Below are 24323 nucleotides of genomic sequence, written 5' to 3' on the forward strand. Positions count from 1 at the left end.
ACTACAAGCGCAGGTATCTTGTGTTACAGGAAACTTAACATTGAAAGAGCAAAAACGATGCGCGAAGTGTGGGGGGGTTTGTTTTTTTTTTCCTATAAGGCGATGAGTGCCGATGCGTGCTCTTCAAACTGGCTTTTCCCTTTTTAGTGGCGCGTGTGTCTTTATTCAGAGTTCTTACCGTGTTCGTCCAAACGCGGCGGTGACGGACACGGAGCGAACGGAGGATGTGGCTAACGCCAGCATGGCTATGGAGCCGATCGTAAAATTACTGTAGCTTGAATGATCGGTCACTTAAGTGAAATGCGTTCATTTCCTAGGAAAACGTCAGTTTTCTTTCGCTTTGCTTTTTTGTTTTTCTTAGAAGTTCTGCACTCTTTTTAAATACCCTGCTTTTTACGCGTAGGGCTCTGAATAATGGAAGGTCTCGCTAAATCCACCCTGCGATTAGGATTTTTCACGTGTATTTTTGCTTCCAATGAAAGTTAATGGATGAGGCGGTCGCAATTTAGATAGATATTTTATTTTTCTCGCCTATAGAAGTCAAAGAAACCCTCTTTGATGCGACAGTATTAAATATGTACAAAGACCAGATCAAATACATGCAAAGAGCAGATACTACGTGAGCTGCTGTTGATGGTCTGTTAATGCAAGGAGCCAGATCGGTGTTTTGGTACGGGAGAGAAAGGGTGAATTTTTAGATCAGTGAAGTAAGTAGGGATAGTTTCTATTGTCTGAACGAGGAGCGCTGCAGACGGCGGAATCCTTACAAACAAAGGGAATATTTATTTTTGTAATATTTTTCTACTTCCAACGTGGTCAAGCAGAAAGTAAAATTCTGAAATAACTAAATGTGCAGTAGGAAACGTATTTCCAGCCTTTGCGGGTAATGTCCACTGCTTTACGAGCAGATCCATGTGCCAATAGTCTTCTTGAAACCCAAAACTTATCACAAGTTGATTTGTCAGAAAAATACATGTTTGCCTTCTCTTACTAATATGTTCTCATTTTCCTAACAGAACCTGCAGTTCTGTTAAGGGATTGAGTTACTGCCAAACCCTACACTTATCTTGATAGTTCTAAAGATAATTCTTTCTACGCTACTTTTAGAGGAGATAGATTACCTTTAGGGCAATGTGCGTTTTATTCGGGTGTTGCGATGAGAAAGAAATCACACAACAATATATGGCTTTTGCGTTTGCTGGATTTTGGGTTAGTGGTTGTTTCAGTTCTGAGTATTTTTGATTCTGCCTTCATTCTTTTTCCATGTGAACGTTGCATTGCTGGAGGGAAGCAGGTTAGTGGTCTGAACTCCTGAATTCCAAGTGAGGCTGTCTTAGCCCTTCAGCTTTGCAAAGATGGATAAAGAGAGTTGCATGCAGGTTACTTTGGCTGCCTTTTTCTTACAAGTGACTTCACCTGAGGACTTGCCCATTTTCTATGGATATCTAAGGATTCTCTTATCACATTGCATGAGAACAGGGGCTTCTACAGTCTCCCTAAAGAAAATTCAGCTTTGTCTTCCTCTATGCAGTCTTTAATAGAAAGTGGATGTCCTGGATACCAGAGAGTATGCATTTTAGTATCTGTGTGTCAGTGCATACATAAATATGTAGAAAGACCTGAAAAGGGGTTTGGCTAAAAGCTTATCTTTTTTGTTTGTTTGCTTGCTTTTTTTCCAACTATATAGTACTGATTTATAAGAGCACTTTGTGGCTGTAAATCCTGGAAACTCCCACTCACTTTAAGTGTCTTTAACTCGGGCAAGTTGTCCCACTGAAGCTCAATGAGACTGCTTGTGTAACTGATAAAGGATCGAACACATAATTTGCAAAGTGCTTTGCAATCTTTTTGGTAGAAGGCGGTGATAAATGTAGGATACTGTTAAGCTGATTATAGTGATTAGAGTATTTCACAACTTTGTATTTCACAACTTTTTGTATTTGTAGTATATTTCAATCTCTGAATGCATCTGGGTAAATAGCAGATGAAAAGGATGCTTATCTTCCAGGGTAGAGGTGTTCTGGTGGTGATAAGGATTTTCTTTCCTTCCTTTTTTTTTTTTTTTTTGTTAGCTATTATCAATTCATTAAAAAAATACTGAGTTTTGGATTATTGATGAAAATCGGCATCCCCCCCATCTGTGGTAAACTAATGCTATGCTTACGCTGGACAGAAAACTGAACGTTGTTTAAAAGCCAGATTTAAACAGTATTAGCTTGAATTGGCTTTAGAGATGGAGCGTACGTTCTATCAATAGAACCAAAATACCTTTGCCTGTCTGAGCTGGTAGAACAGCATTTCCTATGGACAACCCACTTTCCCCTATGGGCTGAGGGCCCAGGTCTTGGAGCTTTCTCTTTCACAGCAGGCACATGATGTTCAGAGTGTGTCTTGGAATTTTTTTCCAGATAGTACAACATGAAGGAAAAAAGTCAAAATTTTCTGGTTTTCCCAGTCATATCCTGACATTGTTTCAAACTAGTGTTGCAGGTGATTTCTGTGATAACCAGACAGTAAGTGGTTTGGCTTCCATTGCCAGAAAAATTTGCTGCCGTATTGACCTGTAGTCCTTTTGGCCAATGTTCCCTGTGTAGCCTACACCTAATCAGCTGCTTCTAGGTTCTACCTTCAGATATACTCTGACAAGTAAGATGCCTTCTGAAGGCTCTGTAAGAAAGATGCTTTGTTAATTCACGCTTGCTAGTTCTGTATGAGAAGGCAGCACAGTTGGTTCTAGAGTGTAGGCAGGCGTGCAAAGGATTGGGAGCAGGTTACGGCTTGGTAGTATTACTTAGGATGTGCTAAAAGCACAGGTGGTAAGCCTCTAAGCGCATATAGCTTTTGCTGGGTTGGATTCAGAGTGTTTGTTAGCAGGTCAGTTGCGCTCTTGAACAGCTTTGTGATTTTATATATACTGATATAATCCTACTGAGTTTGGTCAAATTAATCTTGATTTGTGCTGAGTGTGAGTGAGATCAGAATTAGGTTTCTGGGCTTTGTGTGTTTGACTAATCTTTGCAATGCAGTGAATCAGAATATGAACCCAGTTAAACTGGGGCAGCTAATTTTGAAGTGCTGCAGATTTTGAGAACGTTTTTCCATGTGTTTTAACAACTTTTTTTTTTTCCTCTCTAGTAAAAGGCCTGTGTTGGTTCTTCAGAATGATTCTCTCTACTCCCAGAGACGTCCTTATACCAGTGAAGATGAGGCCTGGAAATCCTTTCTTGAAAATCCCCTTACAGCAGCTACCAAAGCTATGATGAGCATCAATGGTGATGAAGACAGTGCAGCTGCCCTTGGACTGCTGTATGATTACTACAAGGTAGATTGTCACAGGTGTGCTTTGACAGCCAGCAGAGCTCTTGTTCCACCTGTGGATAAAGCATCATTTGTTAGTGGATTTTGCAGAAACCATGAATAGATCATAAGGACCCTGAACTATATAGTTCTAGCATTTAAAAAAAAATGCTGGTCTTTTCTTCTAAAAATTGGTCTATTTTAATTTGGTAAAATAGGATCATCTGGATCTTACTATAATAGGTCAAAGGCTTCAGTTGCAGTTAACCTGTTGACTCTAGGTTCTTTGGGAGGCAATGTTTTAATAGTCATGAAGAATGAGACTTTGAAGCATGTCCATGCCTGAATTTAAATATATAAGGAGAAAGAAAGTTCTTCTCTTCTGCTCACATGATCCCTGTTCTGGTGGGACTCTGGGCTTTTACTGGAACTCTAATGTGCTACTTCAGTGTAAGTTGAGATGCTACAGATTTTTGGTTGTGGAGAGGAAAATGTCAGCCTGAAAGAACTGTTGTCTGTATCACTCTGACTTTTAGTGAGCATCGGCTGCCAGAATCTGTTAGCCCCTTGACAACTGCAGTTGTCTTCCCTAGCTTTTGAGGTATTTTCGGAGATGTTTGGCTTTCTGGATGCTCACAGGTGTATCGAATAAAGTCAAACAGATAGCTTTCTGGATGTGTGGGATTCCTTTCACTGAGTTTTCCTTTGCTAAGTATTAGAAGCCTAGGCCGGGGTAGTTGTCTCCATTCCCAGTTCAAGTTAGTGGAGACCAGTAGTCATCTCCAGGTAGGGAGGCATCCTATTTAGGTTAGACACTTGTGTTACAGTGGCCTGGATCACCTGGTGGAAGTGCCAGTTTTTTCTATGCTGAGTGTGCAGGGAAGCCAGAGGGCTGACTTGACTGAGATAGCTGACTTGTTGGTCAGTGTCTTCCAACAGTACTGAGTGCAATTATCAGCCTCAGTATATCCTTCAAAGACTAGGAGGGGTTGCCTTTTATCTTCAAAATCCTTGCCTGTCTTTTAAGAGGTGAACATGGCCTTCTGTATCAAAATATTCTTGTAATGCTTAACATAGAGATTAGTACTCCACGCATATGATAAAATGCCCCAAACTCATTGGTCTGGATGTTATTCAGCTGGTTTTGTGAGAAAATTGGCCTTCTGCTTTAGTCTATGCCCACACTTGCTATGCTCCTGAAAAAATACTTTCACCAGAACGATTTTAATCCACAGAATCAATTCTGATTTCTAAAACTGCAGATTACAAAGAGAATGTTGATGCTGATCCTTCATGCTTGGCAAAGCACAAGGGATTTGCCGTACATTAAGGTCTTATTCAGGGTTTCCTTTTGGTTTGTGTATCAGTAGTTGTATAGAAAAATCAATGGGGGGAAAAAAAGGTGTTCAGCACAGTTGTGTGAAGAAAAACGGTTAGAGATTGAAAGCTTTATTGAAGGCTGTTAGAAGTATTGTTAGAGGGACAATGTTAAGGCATTTGGAACATGCTTTCTCCACCCCTCCCCCCAAATGTTAAAGTCAGTTGATGAGTTCACCTTCAAATGTCTTGTATAAAACAAACAAAACTGCTTGAGTTTTCTGCCATTTGACTGATGGTTCAACTGTCRTAATTAAGGCTTTACAGGAAGTGAATTTTTGGTCAAGATCTAGAGTTTTATAAGTGTTGGACTTTCAGCCAAATGCAGTTTGGAAGAATCTTTTTTTCTGTGAATAGTTAGCATCAGTCCTTTAGAGGCTCTCAGAATTTTGCTGGTCACTGAAAAAATCCAGCAATTCTTCTGATGCTATTAGAGACATGGTATTATGTAAAAGGTGCAGGATTTAGGTTTTCATCATGAGCTACTTAGAGAAGTATGCTTTTTGTGCAGTTAGGTCATCAGCCTTAGTGTTACTGTTATCAGTAAAGGGGTGATTCCAGTACCCTTTGCATTGCACCTGAGCTGGCAAACGCAAGCAGTATACGAATGTGCTTGTTGAGCCGGCATCAGCAGAGGAAAGTGTTGGCAGTTAATTCCTTGTTATATAGGAAAATGTTTCTTCTAATCATTCGGACGACATGTTGAGGGTAGCGAAAGCCCTGAATGCCACGTGTACGTTTGCAGAGCAACCTGTGTGGACTTGCTGTGCGGTTGTGGGGATGTGAACGCCATGGGCTCGTGCTGCTGATAGTGGGAGCTGTTCAGAGTTGCTGGAACGCTAGCTGCGTGTGCAGGGGAACCTGGCTGCTGTGGTTCAAAGGGTTTGTCCTTCTGTGCAGAGCTTGGCCCTGCAGTGCAGCCAGGAAAATGTGTGTGTGTGTGCGCACATGCATGCGTGTCTCGGCTGCGCTATGTCTGAGGCGAAGCTCAAACCTGCTTCCATCATCAGTTTAAGTGAAGCAGCTGGGCTGTGCACTGGGACACCCATGGTGAGTGTGTGTTCTGTTGTGGGACAGCCAAAGTCAGGCAGACAGGCTGTCACAAATGGATGTGGGACAAGGAGCATTGTAAACCACTGTGGCCCTTTGCTAAGCAAAGGTGTTACAAAGCCTCTGCTTTCTGCCCTGAAATACCCATGGAGTCCCTGCTGGCTGGGACTGGGAAATCCAGTTCAGCTACTAAACAGGAAAGAGTTGTCAGCAGGGGGAACAGGGTGGCTTATGTGACCAGTATTATGGTGTGTAGCGTTTGTGGGATGAATCCTGTTCGTGGCACAAAATGCCAGAAGCAGTATTGAGCTGCTTTGTGCCTTAAATCCAAAGTACCCATCTAGTGAGAGGTGGTTGCCCTGTGCTTTTAAAAGGATTAATATAGTTTGAGCCAGTGTGTTGTAAATGGTCACGTATGATAATTAGGTGTAGCAACCTGATACGCTTCTCATTGTCTTACTTTTGGCCCTGTTCAACTCCTGTAAACTGTAACTGAAAATATGACTGGGTGGGTTGTAGCTGCTAAAAATCATCCTAGCTCTGTGCAGAATTTGCTGTGTAGCTTTGAAAGAATTGCTCTGGGTGTGATTTCCAGGTGGGAATGCTCCCAACCCATGAGGAGGAGGCTGCTAACCTCTCCTCTGGTCCTCACAGGGGAAGGGGACAACTTGCTTCTTGGGGGAGGGCTAGAGAAACAATCTTCCAGGAATACATCTGAACCTGGTCCTTCCCAAATGCCCTGGTCTCGAGGGGAGGGTGGGGAGGAAGCCTTGAGTTGTCTTTGAGAAAGTGGTCTAGAGAATCTGTTTACAGAGAAAGGGGCTTTACTCTCCAGAGATGTGGAGCAGTTTCCTCTCACAAGCCCTGAGCTCACCCAGCAAACTGAACCCGGTTTGTTTTCAGAAAGGAAAATCTGAGCTGCTAGTTCAAACCTCTGGAGATCTTCTGATCCCGCTCGCTTGGATGCTGACACTTCAGTTTAAGAAGTCCCATTGGCCACACCAGTTTTAGCACTGTCTAACGCTGGCAGGCGTTCAAGCCTCGTGCAACTGGCTGGATTGGTTACTGTAGGATCTTCTGAGCAGTGTGTAGGACAGGCTTGACATTCCAAAGCAATAGGAATGTTAACATCAGTCAAGCACTACTACTAATAATGACTGGTATCAGAGAATGATGCTTTCTTAATTTGACCAAATAGGTGAAAGAGCTGTAATGGCTGTGTTATAAGGAGCTAATTTTTTCCTTTTTGTGTAGGAGGAAGAATATAATTACAGCATGTCTTGTATTTCCCAGGTTCCAAGGGAGAGGAGATCCTCAACAGCTAAACCAGAGGTAGAACATGCTGACCAAGATCACAGCAAAAGGTACTAGTTCTTATTACTGTATGTCTGCTTATTTCCCTTTCTTCTGAGACCACCAGAGCTGCTGAGAAGTTACTTTTGCTGCACTGTAGTGTTATGCTGGAAGAGAGAAATTGTGTGCTTTTACTTTGCCCCACGTTCCTGTGCTGCCCCAGAAACAGGACAGGGATTGAGGTGTGATGTGGAGATCTGAGGCACACAAACTGTTTCTCATCCCCATCCATATGCTTTCTGTTTCTTCGTGTCAGATGGCTAGCCTAGCCAAAGCTGCCCTCTTTCACTTTCAACACAGCCTGGAAACACAGGCAGCCCTTCCCAAGACGTGCAGAGGAGATTGACCGTTTGATTTTTGCATGTGGTTGCCTCAGTTGCTCACCACTCTTCTCCTTGTTCTCAGACACCAGCTGGTATGGGCTGATAGGGGAAGACTTCAAAGTGCTTGTGACTATAGTTTTGTTTTTGTGGACTTCTGTCTGGGAACTTTTTTTTTTTCCCCCCTCCCTCTTTTTCTGCCCAAGCAGAAAAAGATACTGTTTAAGTAAACACTACAAATGTGAGGTTCATTCAAGTCAAGCTTCCACTCCTACTATCCTCTTCCTGTTCCTCTGGACAGATTGGAACATCTTAAGGACTCAGGGTAAGGTTTTGTGGTCTGGCTGAGCTGATCAAATGACTTGTTGAGAGGAGCAGTCTGGTTCCCAGCCATGTGTTCCTGCTGCTCCCGCTTACACCAGCTCTGGTCTTCCACTGACCCATAACCCAGCAGGGGGAAAAAAAAGTGACTAGTTTCCTACCAGTTGAACAAGCTGAACCGGCTTGCCAAGGGGTCAGGGGAGTGTCAGAAATGGTGCAAAGGAGAGGGCAGGATCTTGTTGTTGGGAGGGAAAGAGGGCTGACTCTTCTAGTGGCTACTAGCTATTAGGTCAGTGCAGCCACAGATGTAAGTGTCATCCTGACAGAAATGAGTGTGGTGGGGTGGAGAGTGTGAAGTTATGCAAACCACTCCAGAGAGTCTCAGTGTGTCTTTTCTTGGGGGGGATGTGTGTGTGAAAGAGGGCCGTAATTTCTTCATTAGTGCTTCCCAGGTGGCACACAGTCCTTGCGCAGAAGGGCAGCAACCTTGCTCTGGAGCCCCCTCTGTCCACAAAAAAGCAGTCACAGGGAGCCTAGTGTGAGTCTGCCTGTGCTGCTGCTTGGCAAGAAGGGTATCAGTCTGCTGTTTTCCAGGTGGTCAGAATCGTGGGCTGTTAACACTTAGCTCTGCTCCAGGGTGATTCATCTCCATTATGGGGCCCTTAACAATGGGTGTGTATTTGAACGAGTACCTTAACTTTTTTGGTTGGGATAGAGCTGGTCCTCACAAGCAGAGGAGTCGGTGTTAGCTCACTTTGTTCAAAAGGCTGAGAAGTATTTCTAGTTTTTGTTTAATCAAAAAACAACCGTTTAATTTTGTGTCTTTCTCCTTGCGCTTTGAAGGAACAGCATCCCAAATGTGACAGAACAATCACTCATTTCCGCTGGAGAAAACAGAGTCCAGGTTCTGAAAAATGTGCCTTTCAATATTGTCCTTCCACACACGCCCCAGATGGGCATGGACAAGAGAGGTCACCTGACAACCCCTGACACAACCGTCACAGTTTCAATTGCAACAATGCCCACCCATTCCATCAAAACGGAGACTCAGCCCCATGGCTTTGCAGTGGGCATCCCTCCAAGCGTCTACCACCCTGAGCCCCCTGAGCGGGTGGTGGTGTTTGACAGGAATCTGAATCCTGACCAGTTCAATTCCAACACTCAGCCTCAAAACTCACAGAGACGAACGCCAGACTCCACCTTCTCAGAGACTTTTAAGGAAGGAGTGCAAGAGGTACCAAGAAAGACAGTCACTGTGTGCATGTGTGCGTGTTTTAGTCTGGATGGAGACATACGGTTCCATCTTTAATTGTTATATAGGCCTGAAATCTGTCCAATGAATTAGAAATAGAAGACCTTTTTCAGAAAGGTACAGAAGTATAACTTAGTAAATAAAACCTCTACAACATGAAATCATTATCAGAAGTAAATGACTAGTCTTGCCAGTGACAGAGCTTTTGGCTTGACAGTGTATGGAAATTACCTTGATCCACTGCACCAAGCTAGGTTTTGCAGGAGTTCAGCACTCAGCAGTATGCCTTTGCAAGCACCTAAATGAAGTGACTAGGTTTGTAAGCTTCCTTGCAGCCAGTTTGTAGGTGTGCTGTGTGACATGTGAAAAAAAATCACTTTATTAAGGGACTTAGATGAGAGTTAAAGCTGGATGAAGATCCATGGTTTTGTTCTATGGTATTAACTGAAAATAACAGTGACCATTTTTTAATGGTCACTTTTTTTTTTAATGGTCATTTTTTAAGTTTTAAGCCAGATATCAGGGAGCTGTGTAACTGTGCCTCCTCTTTAAGGTTTGGGAAAGCTTTAAAATGTTGCCATAAGCTGGCTCATAAAGATTGTAAGATGTACATAGTTGACACCCAACAGTTTTTTTATTAAAGCCCTGCTCAAACATCCTGTTTGTACAGAACCAAAATCAGTTGTTATCTGATGATCAATTTGCCTGCCAGAAATTCTGTGGTAACAAGTATCTGTTTAATCTTAACTATTCTTGTTGCTGCTATGTTAATTTTTGTGTTGTTTTGTGTCTGTCCCAGGTTTTCTTTCCTGCTGAACTGAATCTCCGGATGGCCAACATGAATTCAGAAGATTATGTTTTTGACAGCATTTCTGGGTAATGTTTTAAGCTCATGATGGTCCATATCCTCTTGTTCTCTTATAGCTGGCTTGTTCATGAGTAAGCAGTACAGCTTACTCCCTTCTGCACTGAATCTCTGTGAGGCTGTGGGTCTCAAAGCACAGCAGTGTCTGCTCATTTGAGTTTGGCTTGTGGATGCTCTTCATAGTTGAAAATTCTACCTATGTTTTTAAGAAAAATACCTGGTTGAAAATAGCATCCCGCTTCAGTTGCTATCCTTATAGCTCACTACAAGGTTAAACCCCATGTCCTGTAGAAAGATGCAGTGCTGTCTCTCAGTTCTGCAGAAGTCTCTTGGAGCTGACTTCCAACTGCCTCGCACTCCCTAGCCTGCGAGCCTTGCTGCTTCCCTGTTGAAATCTACAGCATAAAGCATAAATAGGATGCGTAAAACTCGTACATGAGCTCTAAGGGAGGGGATAAGCTAGTTTTTTGTTTAGCTGCAGTTGACCAAGAGGGAAGAGAAGACCATAGCTTATTAACTTGTGTATTTAATTTAATTGCTAATATACTTCTATATTAAAAGAAAGTAGCGTGTTGCTCTGAGTCTGAATAGGGAGCTTCCAGTCTTGCCTGCTGATAGGTCTTGGGATTGCCAAGAACTTTTCTTAAACGTTCATTCATGAAGGGAATGGTTGAAAAAGGGGCTCATCCTGTTTTCCCACTTCCTCACCTGTTGAAGGCTTAGTGAGTCAACTAACAACTTTGGAATTTCTCCAAATTAAATGTAGATCTTTTAATCGGCTTTCCAGGAAAATGCCTTAGCAATCACTGCCCTCTTCACTTCATAGGAATAACTTTGAATACACTCTGGAAGCCTCCAAGTCCCTCCGACAGAAGCCTGGGGACAGCACGATGACTTACCTAAATAAGGGTCAATTTTACCCAATCACACTGAAAGAAGTCAGCAGCAGTGAAGGAATCCATCACCCCATCAGTAAAGTCCGAGTAAGTGACGCTCTCATGGTTTCTTGGGAAAGAGGGTGTGTGTGTGTACTGGTAGCCTTAAAATCCCCCAAAGTGCAATAGCCTAAACCATAGCACCAGCACTAAAGCCAGCTAACCCACGCTGTTACATCAGTGTTCGTTCCTTTGCTGTCCACCTACTTTCAGACCAACCCATCCTGGCTCAGTTTGTTAAGATGTGGTGTCAGCACTTGTGTAAAGATGATGCAACACCTGGAATGAGGTCCTTGAACTCCAGTTAGGAGGGCAATTCTGCTCATCTCTGTTTATAACCCAGAAAGCAGTGCTGTCTGCCTTCCTGTTCTGTGGCAGTGTGCCAGGTGTCCTGGGGTCTGTTAAGTTCAAAAGCCTAATGCTTTCCGATACCAAGGAGAACTTCCAAAACAAATGCAGTCTGTGGCCTTTTCTCTTTCACATGTTTGTGTTTTTTAAATATATCTTCTCACCCTCTTCTTTTAGAGTGTCATCATGGTAGTGTTTGCTGAAGACAAAACAAGAGAAGATCAGCTCAGGCACTGGAAATACTGGCACTCAAGGCAGCACACAGCCAAACAAAGATGCATTGACATAGGTAAGAAACGTTTTGATTGCTGATGTCAAACTCCAAACCTAATTCCTTGGCCAGGTTTGGCTTTATGCTGATGCTTTGTTATTTTTAGGAACTTTTGGATCATTCTCTGTGCTGTCCATAGCTTTGCTGGAAGCCCAGAGAGAGCTTTTGATTGCTTTGAGCTTTTAGGACTCCTTAAAGGGACTGATTTTTGGAGGATTTTGTTTGCCTGGTGAACAGGCTGGGTTTAGGGTCTTCGAGTGGGAAGTAAAATTCGCTGTTGCTTTGGAATATCTTGGTGGTTGTAGGTAAATTGCAGCTTAGACTCTGTGGCTGTCCTAAGCATYGTGTTTCTTCAAAGGATAAGATCCTCGTAGAAATGCCTTGATAGTAATCATTTTCCTTCTCACAGCTTTGCTCACAACTGGTCTATGGTTCACTAAAAAAACAAAACACCCCCCCCCCCCCCCCCCGCAAATTTCCACTTGCCTCCAGACAAGGCTGTGGCTGGCTGGCTTCCAGACTTCTCTGACTGAAGGCTGGGTTATACTCCTAGTCCCTTCCTTCTGTGAATAAAAGTAGGGATTAATCACTTGGCACTTAAAGCAGACGCGCATGCAAATCATTGTTATTGAAGGAGTTTTACTGAGAGCTTATACCCTTGCCATACAGGATAGTGTTTCCCGCACATAGCAGGGTATGGCACAGAGATGTGCAATACCTGGGATGTCTGCCCTTCTCATTGCAATTTCTAGTTTGACTTTTCTGTTGAGTCCCTTGTTTTCGGCTCTCTTGTTTTTTATTTTTATTTTTTTGTTTGTGGGGTTTTGTGTGTGTGTGTGTGTGTGTGTGTGTGTGAACCACTTCTGGCCTTTTTAATGATCCACTCTTAAAACAGTTCAGCTTCCTTCACCCCTAAGGGGTTGAAGAGGAGTCGCAGTTGCTAGCTAGCTGCTTTGTATGATTAAGAAGTCCAGATGGTATCGTCTCTCCTCTCCCTCATCTCTTCTTTTTAATAGCTGACTACAAGGAGAGCTTCAACACCATCAGTAACATCGAAGAGATCGCATACAATGCCATATCCTTCACTTGGGACATCAATGAGGAAGCAAAGGTATGTGACCACAATCATGTTTCCTGTCCTTTCAGTAGATGGGGGGAGGAGGGGAAGGGTGTGTGGCCTACCTGGTGATTAGCATGTAACAAGTTTGTTTACACCCTTGTATTAGGCAAAACCTTCTGGCTATTTCTTAAGAGGGATTGCATGTGCAACTGCGAAGAGCTTTGCAACTGCTCTAAGATTCTTGGCAGAATTGTCTGCCTGACAGACAAGTACTGACAAAAGGAAGCGCCAAACATTTCCCAGAGCAGTGATGAGCTGGTGCTGAAGATGTGATTGAGTGTAGTTGGGCTTGGCAGTTAGCACAGTCTCTTGGTGTATCCCAGTGGGAGGTGGGGGGCAATTTCTCAGGAGTTGAAACTGTGACAATGGGATTGTATTAAGCAGAAGAGGGAGTAGCTGCTGTTGTTGAGCTAGCAAAGAACGTGTTGCTGAAACCACAGATCCCAGCACACAGTGACCTATTTCAGTCAGAGCAGCCCCCTGGTGAACTCTGATTTGATCCTTTTGCAGAACTTTGGGCACCACAGTAGGTACCTAAGTAGGGGCAGATTTCCTAGCTGTAGTTAACTGCAGCTGTTTGAAGCCATTCCAGCTTTAGGAAAAGCCCTGTGCATCTTCAGGTACCAGGATAGCAAGCTGGAAAGAATGGAGTCACCCCCCACTCCAAAGGCATTTCCCATCAGTTTGTTGCTGGAGTTGAAGTGCTGCAGTTCCCTTGGGAGGTTTTCCATAGTACCTGGGCTGGCTCTACTGGTCAGTTCAACAAGGATTACCCCAGGGCTGGTGATACTAGGTTTTCTTTAAAAACTGGGGACTATTTCCTTTAATTTTTGGAGACTGGCCGCTCCCTTGCTAGTACATTGTACCAGCTTCAAGAGGAAAACTGATGCTGGTACAAGGCTGCAGAACACCATGCCCAGGGAGAGCCCTAGCTGGGGGAGAAGAACAGAGGAACTCTCAGCAGAGTGTGCAAAAGTGCTTCTCTACAGCTCTGCATGCCACTGTGCTCTGCAAGAGGCACAAGGGATGGTGTCCCTGCACAGAGCCTTCTGTCATGAACTTTGCTCTGTGCTGCAAAAGAGCATTGGAGAAAAGACACAGGGGGAGGTTGCATGGACATTGGTGTTGGGTACTCCCCTGAATTTCAACTCTGTGGGAGAAGTTTGGAGCGTGTGATAGACAGCAGTGAGGAGCTGCATGACTAGAGAAAGTGCTGCCTTGAAGCATGTGCAATATCACTTGTGAAGCTGGTGTTGGATGCAGGGCTTCCCCGTTCACCAGACTCAGTACTTGGGTTTGGCTTAAGTCAGTCTAAGAATGATGGCAGGGGGCTTTACCTGCTGAAGCACATTAAAAGGCTGACGTTTTTTGAGGCCTGAAGCACTTCGTCGTATGAACGAACAGAGAAGGCTTCAGAGAGGCTGTCAAAAGGAGGCAGCATATGTTCCCAGAATGTTACCCAACTGCTGTAACCAGGCTAAGGTTGTTCTGTCTGAAGAACTTGGGTAGTCTGTGTTTGTGAGGTACTCAAAGGCTTTGGACTTGAACGCAGGGAYGGATCTTGCAGAGACAGTAATGGTTTTAGGTCCCTAAGGACCTGGAAACTCTGACAGCTCAGCAGCTGCCTCTCTGCTGGCTCAGCCATYCTGCACAGTGGGGACAGGCCTCTAAACAAGGAGCAGGGCTGAGAGCTGTTGCTGAGAACCCAGTGGCTGCCCCAAGGAAAGCTACTCCCCACCCCACTGCCAGATGACAGAGCCCAGAGCCACTCTCCTAATTTTTACTTCTGAAGGCAGTCACGGCAATTAAGTGGGCAAAAAGCAGGCAAAGGATGCTAAAGGTTGAGAACCTCTTCTGGGGCTGGAGGACTGAATTGTTTGACAGCCCCTCTGCGCTGTCCTTGGCATGTCAAGGCAGAGGGGCTGGTTTTAGTGGAGCAAGCAGTATTTATCTAGGGCTTCCAAAAGATGAACCAAACCATTTGAAAAGTTTCTTCAAGAGATGGCTGACCAACCTGCGTGTRTCTGTATGAAGCTGGTATAGCTGCTTATTGCACAGGTGCTCTACAATCACCTGAATGAGTGGTCTTGGAGGTTGCAGGTCCATAGCAAAATTGCCAGTAGCAGCCTGAAAATGTCCAAAGACTCTCAAAGTGGTATCTTGGGTCAAGACTGAGCTGTACGGGATGAGGTGGTGCAGGAAAACACGACCTGTACTGGTTTTGTGGCCACGGACAAGACTACCTCCAGATTCACTCTGAGAGATCCATGTGCTTCGAGTATTGGGTGGTATGAAGCTGCCAAGAGGCATTCTTGGTACCAAAGTACAAAACTTGGCTCCTGATATCAGAATCATACTAGGAAAAAAATACTCTAGACTTCAGTGTTTGAAGAATTCTCATTTGTAGCAAGTTCTCTGCATGTTTAAGTATCCATTTAAGTTCTGTTCTCTCTCCCCCCTCCCCCCACCCCGAGTGGATGCATTTGTCAGTGATTGGATTTCTCATCAGCAGAGCTGCAATTCTTTCTCAACGCCTATGATCTTATCAGGAGATGCCTGAGCCAATTTCAACAATTTTTATTGCATGGTTCATTTACTTTGCATTCTCTCTCTTTCTTTCTCTCTCTTGAGCAGGGAATAAAGAGAGAGCTGAGTTTCTGATGCTACAGAAAGTTCTCTACAGTAATAAATGCAGTTTATATTTAATAACAGCAGCAGTGTTGCATAGATTGTATGTTTAACCAGCCAGCAAGTCTTGATTATCAGAAACTTGCTTTCCCAGCCCTGGTGTTAATAGGACCAGAGCTGAAGGATTCTTCTGGGGTTGCTGGTTCTCCTCTTTCCCCTCTTGCTTTTGATTCCAGTTTGCTGTGGTAATGATTTAGTCCTGTGCAGTGTAGTATAATGGTGTGAAATGGGAGGCGATGAGTCTCTGTGTCTGAATTTCTGATGTAATTATTCATTCAGGCACCCAGGGCTCTGGGTGTGTGTCAAATGTCTTAAAGGAGAAATAGCATATTATCACAAGCTGCCCATAGCAGCTCTGGTACCAATGAATTATAAATACTTGCCTGCCTTTCTTGCACTAGCCCTAGCCCTGGTTGTGGAGGTGTATGGGAGTATCAGACCTCTGCTGCTTTGTCAGCTCTGAAGGATGTCACCTGCCCAAGGGAATGCTTTGCCAGTCAGTTGGGACGCTTTGGGGATTTTATAAAATACAATTTCTGGTGGAAAAAAATACTCTTTTCAGGTGTTAATATTGCTGCATTGCACTCCATAAAAGGGAAACTTCAGACTTTTTTTCAGCTGTAGAGTTGGGGAGGGAAAGGAGGAAGTTTGAGCTCCCTTCGGCATCCAGTATCTCCCAGCTGTGTTTTGCTGGGAGAGCTGAGTGCCACTCCAGGGTGTTTTTTGTGTGTGCAGGACACAGTGGACAGGTCTTACTCTGAGTGAATGGAGTCATCATGCAGGTGGCTATGTCTGTGCACTATTTGTGAGTACGTATGTGTAAAAACAGGAGTAATGCACGCACAGCAGGCATTTTTCAGTCTAGTATCCCACAGTGTCTGTGGGATTTAGAGCAAATGGTGTGTACTTTCCTGCAGCTCCTCTCTGCCCTCTTCTGTTCCTTTGAGACAACACAGGAGTTGTTAGATGTGGCCACCTTATGGAAAAGCGGTGGATTAAGTATTCTCTGAGCTCTGCAAGAGTGTGTTCAAGCTGGAAAAGTGATCAATGCCTAAATGCTCCTTGATCTTGGACAGTGAAGGGAGCTGAGGGTGGGGAGGAAGGCCAGACTTGGGGGGGGGGGAATGACTGCCCCTAAGTGTTCTTCCTGAGGATGGGGTAGAAGGGTTGAAAGGAAATGCTGCAGAGTGGGAAAGTGGTGATTCTTATGGGCTTACAGGGGTCCATGTTAAGAGGTGAGGTCTGACTTTACCACCTGAGGGACCAGGTAAAGGGGAAGGATTGGACAGGAGAGAATTATGCTTTGTGAGGAGGAAGAGGGTGGTGGTGAACTGGTGAATTGTTGAGTTGGGTATTTAGGAAAGCCAGTGCAACTACTAAGTTAGGAGGAGTCCTAGTTGGGTGCAAGCATGATCTGATGAGTCTGACAAAGATGTGTAGCTGATGCACTCACTTGCATGCAACAGGTAATGCTGGAGTTACCCTGAGGCTTGTGGAGGCTTCAAACAGTTTCCCATCCTGTCCCGGCCTTCTGCCATGCTGGGCAGACAGTTGAGGTAGGATTCTTTTCCTACTAACAGTTTTCAGATGTCTGAACCCAAGCTCATTATCTTCCACTTCTACTACTTCCAGTAGAGGTGGGGTGTCTGTGGCTGGAATGGAGCTCTCTCTGGAGGTGCCTGCCTCTCCTCATCAACTGTAGTAGGCTCGACCATCTTTAAAGTCAGTTGCCTAAGTTAGGGAAGAGGAATCTTCTCCTTGTGGGCCCAGTTTTGTGCCTTTGATCTCCATATGTCACCTGGGAGAAGCGTTTGTAGGTTCAGGTCATGAGTTTTTGAGACTGAGAACCATCTTTTACCAGTTCTGTACAGCATGCCTGGTTTTCCTGCTCTTGGTTAGTACCCATAAAGGCTGTTTAAWGAATATTGCCACTATGTGCGTGGTAAATGTACGCTTCCACCTAAGTGTTGCCTGCTACTCTATTCGTAACATTGGCCTTTGTCCTGTTAGCTCTATTGTGTTACCGGTTAGGTTGTGAAGCAAATTCTCTATCTCTTAACTTTGGCCTGGGGACATGACCTGCTCTCAGGTCAGTGACAGTTGAACAATCTGGACAGATCAGTTTCCCCAGGAATAACTGGCTTTGCTGGATCCCGCTTTGCTCAAATCCTGTCTGAGCTTCTGCCTTGTGAGACCCTGGTTCAGCCAGGGCCTCGTATCTGAACAAGGCAAGCCAGCATGCTTTTATGCCAGGTGAGAGGCAGAAAGGCTTATATGTTCACCTAGGAGCAGTTCTACATGAAGCTGGATAGGTGCAGGATGATTTTTCTGGTGCTGGTCTCCCCTCCTCAGGAGTGGCTGGCAGGTGTTGGTTACATGTATTAGACAGCAGCTCTACTGCTTCTCTCTTCAGCTGAAGATCTAGGAGAGGCACAACTGGGCAAAAAAAATTGGGCAGAACACAAAAAATCATCTTTACAGTGATCACAGGTGCCTCTGCCAGGTTTTGCAGTTTTGACAATGCAAGGACCCTGCTGTTGTTCTGGAGCACTGCTTCCATGCTTCCTCCTGGGTTGCCTCTGAGACATGGTGTTGCTTCCTGCAGCTCCCAGAGAAGTGCCCCATGGAGGTCGTCTATCTTGCTCGCTTTAGGCTGGCTGGTGGGACTGCAGCCAAAGATGATGTCACTGCACATTAAGGGCTCTAGTGTTCTCCCACTCCTTCCACCCCCCCCCCCCAAAAAAAAAAAAAGTGTTGGAAGCACTGTGTGTGGAAAAGACTCTACTCAAAAGGGACATGTAGTGAGGGTGTAACAGTAGCCTTTAGAGATGGAGGACCTTGTGGTAGAACTTTTTGCTCTTTCTACTGAAGAGAATGTGCTGGAACATCTCTAAGTGACACCCTGAATGACAGAGCAATTAAATATTGCTTCTTTTTTTTGTCCAAGAAAGATGAAACAGTCCTGTATTAAGGTAATCTGAGGCTAGTTTGGGTTGGTCTTTTGAAATAGCAGATTGCCCAATGAAGGTGGTCTTTTGGCAGATTCTCATGCATACTGACTGCAGTTCTTGGGCAGGATTTTGTCATTCAGGTGAGCTCAATTTTTAGAGAGGGTGTATCTCTTGCTATTACTTAAAGTGAGACTGGGCTGTACAGCACTGATTTATTTTAAGAGTTTATTCTAGCATAAACTGCGTTTGGTGTTCACTGTAGGAAGAATTTTAGCTTTTGATTGATGAATATTGCATGTATTTACATGGATGCCATTGTAATGAAACAGCAGTCATATGTCTYATTAAATAAGGTGTTGCCACCTTCAGCAGCATTAAGGAGGTACAGGTTTGGTTAGTTGGAAATGAAACTATGAAATGTGATGAGTCAAACATACTTAAAAGAAAGATACTGGTTTGAAGCCAAGACTACAGACCGCAAGTACTTTGAGGYACAAGTACATATAACATTTGGAGTAGTGACATAGGAAAGTCCAAAGCGAATATTGCTTACYTGCCTCTAATACAGACCCTTCCATTTTCTCTCTTGGGTTTTCTAAGGACAAGCATATGTTGTCCTTGCTTTTGAATGTTGCAAATTAGAAGCATTTTTTTCAGCTAATGTGATTCCCCCCTCTGGACTTGGTGTCCTAAACTCTGCCATCCTTCTGGTCTTCCAGCCAACTGCAGAACTTGTAGCATAATTTTTAAAACAGAAACAAAAAGGGTATCTTCCTAAAGTTATCTTTTCTATGGGGAAAACTGGGAGATTTTTTTTCCCCTCTCAATTCCTCTTGAGCCTGATAGCAAAACTTCAATTTCAGACACTTCTTGTGCTCTTGTAGACTTAAGTCTTTCAATACTATTTTTCCATGTTGCTGCTTCTTTGCCAACCTGTTGCTTTTACTGTCTTTGAAACCAAACCAACAAAAGCTGACACCTGGCTTGCATCTTTATCTTATTGGAGCATGGGGTGGGGAAAAAGCATTGTTAGGAATGGGAACCTCTGTCCCTGTGTTTCCCACGTGTTGTGAACAGAGACATTCATGTATTCCCTTGCCTCAGAACATGTTGGAATAACAATCTGCATTGCTCTTTGTGAGCAGGACTATGTATTTTCCTTTCATTACCATTCATTTTTGTTTTGTTGATGGAGTGAACTTGCTATGAGGATGTTCTTTTATCTGGGAATGGGTAATATTTCCCACTCTGCATTCCTTGGCATGGTGTAGAACCTGCGATGTGTTTTGTGTCAGTCACCCAAATTGAGCTTTGGAGGTTTAAATGCAAACTAATTCCACAGACTCTGAGCAGGATGGCGCTCGGCTCCCCCAGAACGGAGCTGGAACAGATGCAGCTCTATCACAGATCTGGCAGACAAGCCTTATTTGGAATGTCCGATCCCAAAGGCAGGAGGTGGCTGGGGAGCCCACAGGTGCATAAGTTGCCCAATTTTTATCTCTGTTTCCTGGCTTGCCTCCCACTGATGCAAAACCTGTGGTGCATGTGGGAGGTGAAGAAATGAATGTGAGAGCAGTAAGATTAGTGACCTCTCAGGWGATCTGTACCAAGCTCTTTTTTTGACAGAACTGTGTTCCCAGCACTGCTTTCTTAGGACATGCCTTTGTGGATGTGTGCAGGCAGACCTGTGCTTGCCCTGTCTGCACTCCAAGCTACCTGGCCGTGACCCAGCTCTGATCCTGGAAGCCACATAGCTGCGTTAGCACAATGCAGTGCCCAAGCTGACAGCCCTGCCTCTCAGAAGGGCTTGGAGTGGCACTGATACAGTTTTGTAAGGCTTTTGGGTGAGAGATGATTTGCATCCAGCCAGCTCGCAGCACAGACAAAGCGTGTTAAGGCCTATCTTGTGTGCATCCATGTGGACATATCTTTAGAGAAGACCCTTTATTTTTCCCTTTTATGTTTATATTTGTCAAAGCCTTTAGAGCAAACCACATGCTTTGGGCCATCAGCATTCAAATAACAACCCTTGAGCTTCCGGGTAATTTTTCTTTAGTGGATGGCTGATAAATGAGTTGTGTGTGGAATTTGGGCCTGGAGCTGCTCCTTCAACTAGCCAGCAAGTAGGGCTGTAACCAAATGGTGGCATACCCCTGAATTGCACGCATCTACAGGAGACCGGCAACTGTCGGGCTTTACATTAACATTCCCAGAATTCCTCTTGGCAGCTCAGTTGCGTTATGATGGGTGATGGTTGTGCATGTGGTGGTGATAGCTGTCTAGCTTCCACCTCTGTCATGTTCGACAGTGCACATCTCCGTCTTCTGAGGGAATCGGTGCAGGCAGAGGAGAAGCTGGTTCGAGTCCTCTAGTCCATACCCAAACTCTTTTTACTTAGGTCTAGGTCCTTTCCCTGATGCGTTCCCTTGGTTTTTAATCTGGTGGATAAGTGTTAAAGGCTCCACTTTAGTTTGGCTCAGTTTAGGGGCTCTGTGGCCTTATGTCCTGCAAAAAGTGAGAATAACGCATAGATAAAGTCAGCTGTACAAGGACTGCTGCCTTTCCCAGCCAGAGACCACAGACATGAGCTTGCTGCTCCTAGAGAGAGCAAAGGGAGGTGCACCATAGATCCAATGGATCCCGTTGCATGAGGACCACATGAGGCTCCAGGCTGGCTCTGAGTAGGATATGCGTGTGGTAATCTGTCCACAGGCTGGGATTGTGTCCATGTATTACGGAAATAGTCCTGGGATGCACAGGAATCCCTTTGCCTATTGTGTTGTTGGACAGAACATTGAAATTACTTAGGCAAAGTCAAGAAAAACAGCATCTAACTGCATTCCTTAAAAAGAAGCTCATCACAGTTTAATCTGTTCCTGGCTGGTGTGTTGTGAACTCCAAACGTCATGTTCTGTCCAAATACAACAATTCAAAATCATCCTGACAATTTTAAGCTAACTATAACATTAAAATGAGGGGCTTTTTGCCTACTTGGGAGTACTAGAAAAGAGCTGAAATTTTATCTAAATAAGAAATGTACTTGGATTATGRAGTAGTGTCTTTGTCCTCTGGGTATAAAAATACAGTGGAGGTATATGGAAAGAGGTGAATTCAATTTAGCTGTATTCTGTTGAAAATACAGCCATGAGGAAAAGATGGTTGGACTCAAATAGTCCCAAAGACCATCTGTGTAGGGTCTTACTTATCACAGTGGTGCAGAAGGATGTTCAAGTACTGCATAACAAGGCAATCTGTTAAGTGGCTTTTACTTCAGGTCTTACTTGTGCCTCTGTTGGACAGGGACTGGCCAAGGCTTTGAAATATGGTGTGCTAATACCCATCTGAGTTCCTGGCCATTGCCTATGGCAACCCCAGATATTGCTGATGTGTTCCTACACATGGTTCCTTTTCAACGTTACTTTTCAGTGAGTAAGAAGAGACTGTACAAGGTGACGTTTCATCTAAAGCTTCTGCATACGTAGCCTTTGGACTAAATCAAAATTGCTGGCGCTCTTTGCGTGACAAAAGAGCATGGCGTCCAAGATAAACTGAGGAGGAGAGATTTGGGTATGCAAGCCTTCATTTAAAAAAGGCATCTTTCATCTTGCTGACAGCGAGGTTCCTGCAGCGCTTTGATTGCCCTTTAATTATGCCTGTTTTTCCTGGTTTGTTTGAAAGGCAGATCTTGTTAGAAAAAGGTGCTGTGTGGAAAGAACTTGGCTGTCTCTGCTGCCCTTCCTTGAGGGCATACAGCAGAGCTGCCGGATTAATTTTCTGCATTATTAAAATTGAAGATTGTTTCTTGTAGATTTGAACATAGGCACAGTGCGTTTCTTTCGAGTTATGAGCGGAGGGGTGTGAGTGGTCAGGTGGTTAAAACTCGGAGCAGGAAGTCATGAGGTCTGGGTTCTTCCCACAATGGCTTCCATGATGATCTCAGAAGAGTTAYGGCAATCCTTCTGCTTTACTTCTTCCTTTTGTTTAAAGCTGGGTTGCTACTTACCTACCCCAAAGGCTGCAGGAAACTGAATGTAGTGTCAGGAGACTATTAGGTGGAGAAGCATCTGTAGTGTGCTGGGGTGAATACTGCTAGCTGTGGGACTTTAGCAGGGTGCTCAAGCCCTTGCCAGCTCAGGTTTTATACTGTTTGGTGTTTTAACTCAAACCCCGCTGTTGTGGACCCATTTGTCTTGATGAGAATCTCAGCTTTCATTAAAAAATAAATAGAGAGAGAGAAAACAGCGCCAAAGTCTGGCTTTGACTGGGGAGAAAAGCCTGGAAATATGATTCAAATACAGACTAAAGGCTTAACTGCCAAGCAAGCAAAATGACTCAAGAATAGGTTTCTAATCCTTTAAAAAAATCTCCATTTTAAAGAAAATCTCCCTAACTTTTGAGAGTTTGACTCATATTTAGGTGCTTGGGCTTGATAAAACTCTATTTTTAAGTGCTGTCTTTATGCTGAATCTTGGGAGGCGAGATGAAAAAAAAATTTTTTTTTTTTTTTAAAGTAACAACAGATCTTAATATAGCTGAGAATGCGGAACTGCCCTTAGAAAAATAGGTTGGACACATGAAAAGGAATCTTGCTCAGCAGGCTGAAGACGCAGAGCAACTTCTGCGGTTACGTTTCTCTTTCTTCTGGCAATTTTGGGGTGGGGATGTAGCTGGCTCAGTAACTTGGGCTTACGTTTCTTTAAGAACGCAAATCAAATCTTCCTCAAGAAAAGCGCCTGGCAGAGACTGTTGTAGCCCAAACTGGAAAAGCTGTTTTCTAAAACTCTGTTTTTGCAGAATTTGAGGCAACTTCACGCTCAAGAAAAGGACATGGGGTCACAGGATGAATGGGGAGAAGTAGATGATCTGTTGAACTGAAATGCCTTTGTATGAACGGGTGAAGACGGGCTGGGTCTCTGTTGCTTCAGAGAGGTACACAAGAGGTGATCAGGTTTTAGTTGTCATCTCCTGCCTAGAATCCAGAACACTTAAAATAGAATTAAAATTAAGTCAGCTGTTTAAAGCCAGAACTAATCAAATGTGGAGAATTTAAAGTAGGAGGATAATCTTTGTCATCTGACAGACTATCCCAAATTCTCGTGGGATACCCATGCAGCTCTGCTGTAATAGCATGTATCTCATGTTGAGACCAAAGCGCCTACCTTTAGCCTAGAGTGCTCTACATGCTTTGCATAGCTGGTACGCCTAGGCTGCAGGGAACCTTGCTATCACCAGGATGTAGAGAAGGCTGAAAACTTGGACCTCAATTCTCCAAAAGAGAAGCGACACTGTGTCCTAGGGAACTGATAACTGATGTGCTGTTTTGAGTATGCTGGAGTACAGTGGTGTGAAACTCCAGTGAAGACACTTTTCAGAAATTCTGAGGCTGTGTTAAGCCTTTTGGAGTGGCTGCTCATGCATGTTTTAAAGAACAGAGGGTTTTTTTCATACAGATATAAGGGCTGTGTGTGAATAGTCATTATGGGTAAATACATTTAAAATTAAAATTTAAAATGTAAAAACATGCAAACATCAGAGTTGAGGCTCTTAAAAAAACAAAACCCCTACTCAAGAAACACTATTATTCARGCTGTGCATATCTGATTACACAGTTCTGAAAAGGGTGAAAGCAGCTCCACAGACTCCTTGAAGCTTTCCCCTAAGGTGTGCCAGTGCTGCAAGCAAAATGCCATTTTAAAATTGAAAGCAATAAAAAGGGGAGGGGGTGAGTAGAAGTTGGCAAAGCACTCATCTGGATTAGTCTGTTGAAGATTGAGTTTATTTTAAAATAATTTTCCTGACTGTGACTGTGATGTATTTACTTGTCTCAAAAARGTTGAGGCGTTGCCTTAAAACAACAAGGTTTTTAGGATGTTGACACGCAAGCGGGAAGGCGAGTGGGCAGAATGAGTGTTGAACGATTGCTCACCTTAGGTACTGCTTCAGCCCTGGTTGCTTTTCATGCAGTTTCACATCTTGGGCTGTAGAACTTGAAATGCAGATAGTCATGGTTGTGGGGGGGAAGGCTTCTGCCAGTGTGATGTACTGACATTTTATTAGATATTATTTCACACGTTTCAATTTATCTCCATTCAAGTGGGGCTCAAGTGGGACAGTGGGGTGTTTTCAGGTCTGCGAGAAGTTGTTTGTGTACACCAGCTCCCGACTTGGGTAGCTG

The 24323-nt window shown here is 44.0% G+C and overlaps 1 protein-coding gene across 1 annotated transcript in view; it reads left to right on the top strand.

Moving 5' to 3' along the window:
* Nucleotides 1–3241: 3241 nt before the first annotated feature.
* The window catches only part of GRHL1 (grainyhead like transcription factor 1), a 37783-nt gene continuing 16701 nt past the window's right edge, over nt 3242–24323 (top strand). Inside the window, exons 1-7 of the mRNA XM_026077005.1 lie at nt 3242–3322; nt 7018–7088; nt 8562–8952; nt 9770–9846; nt 10662–10818; nt 11296–11407; nt 12406–12500. Of these exons, the coding sequence (XP_025932790.1) occupies nt 3257–3322; nt 7018–7088; nt 8562–8952; nt 9770–9846; nt 10662–10818; nt 11296–11407; nt 12406–12500 (969 nt within the window). The 5' untranslated portion in view covers nt 3242–3256. The remainder of the gene's footprint in view (nt 3323–7017; nt 7089–8561; nt 8953–9769; nt 9847–10661; nt 10819–11295; nt 11408–12405; nt 12501–24323) is intronic.

The sequence above is a fragment of the Apteryx rowi genome, unplaced genomic scaffold (assembly GCF_003343035.1).
Source record: "Apteryx rowi isolate R43461 unplaced genomic scaffold, aptRow1 scaffold_445, whole genome shotgun sequence".
Taxonomy (NCBI): Eukaryota; Metazoa; Chordata; class Aves; order Apterygiformes; family Apterygidae; genus Apteryx; species Apteryx rowi.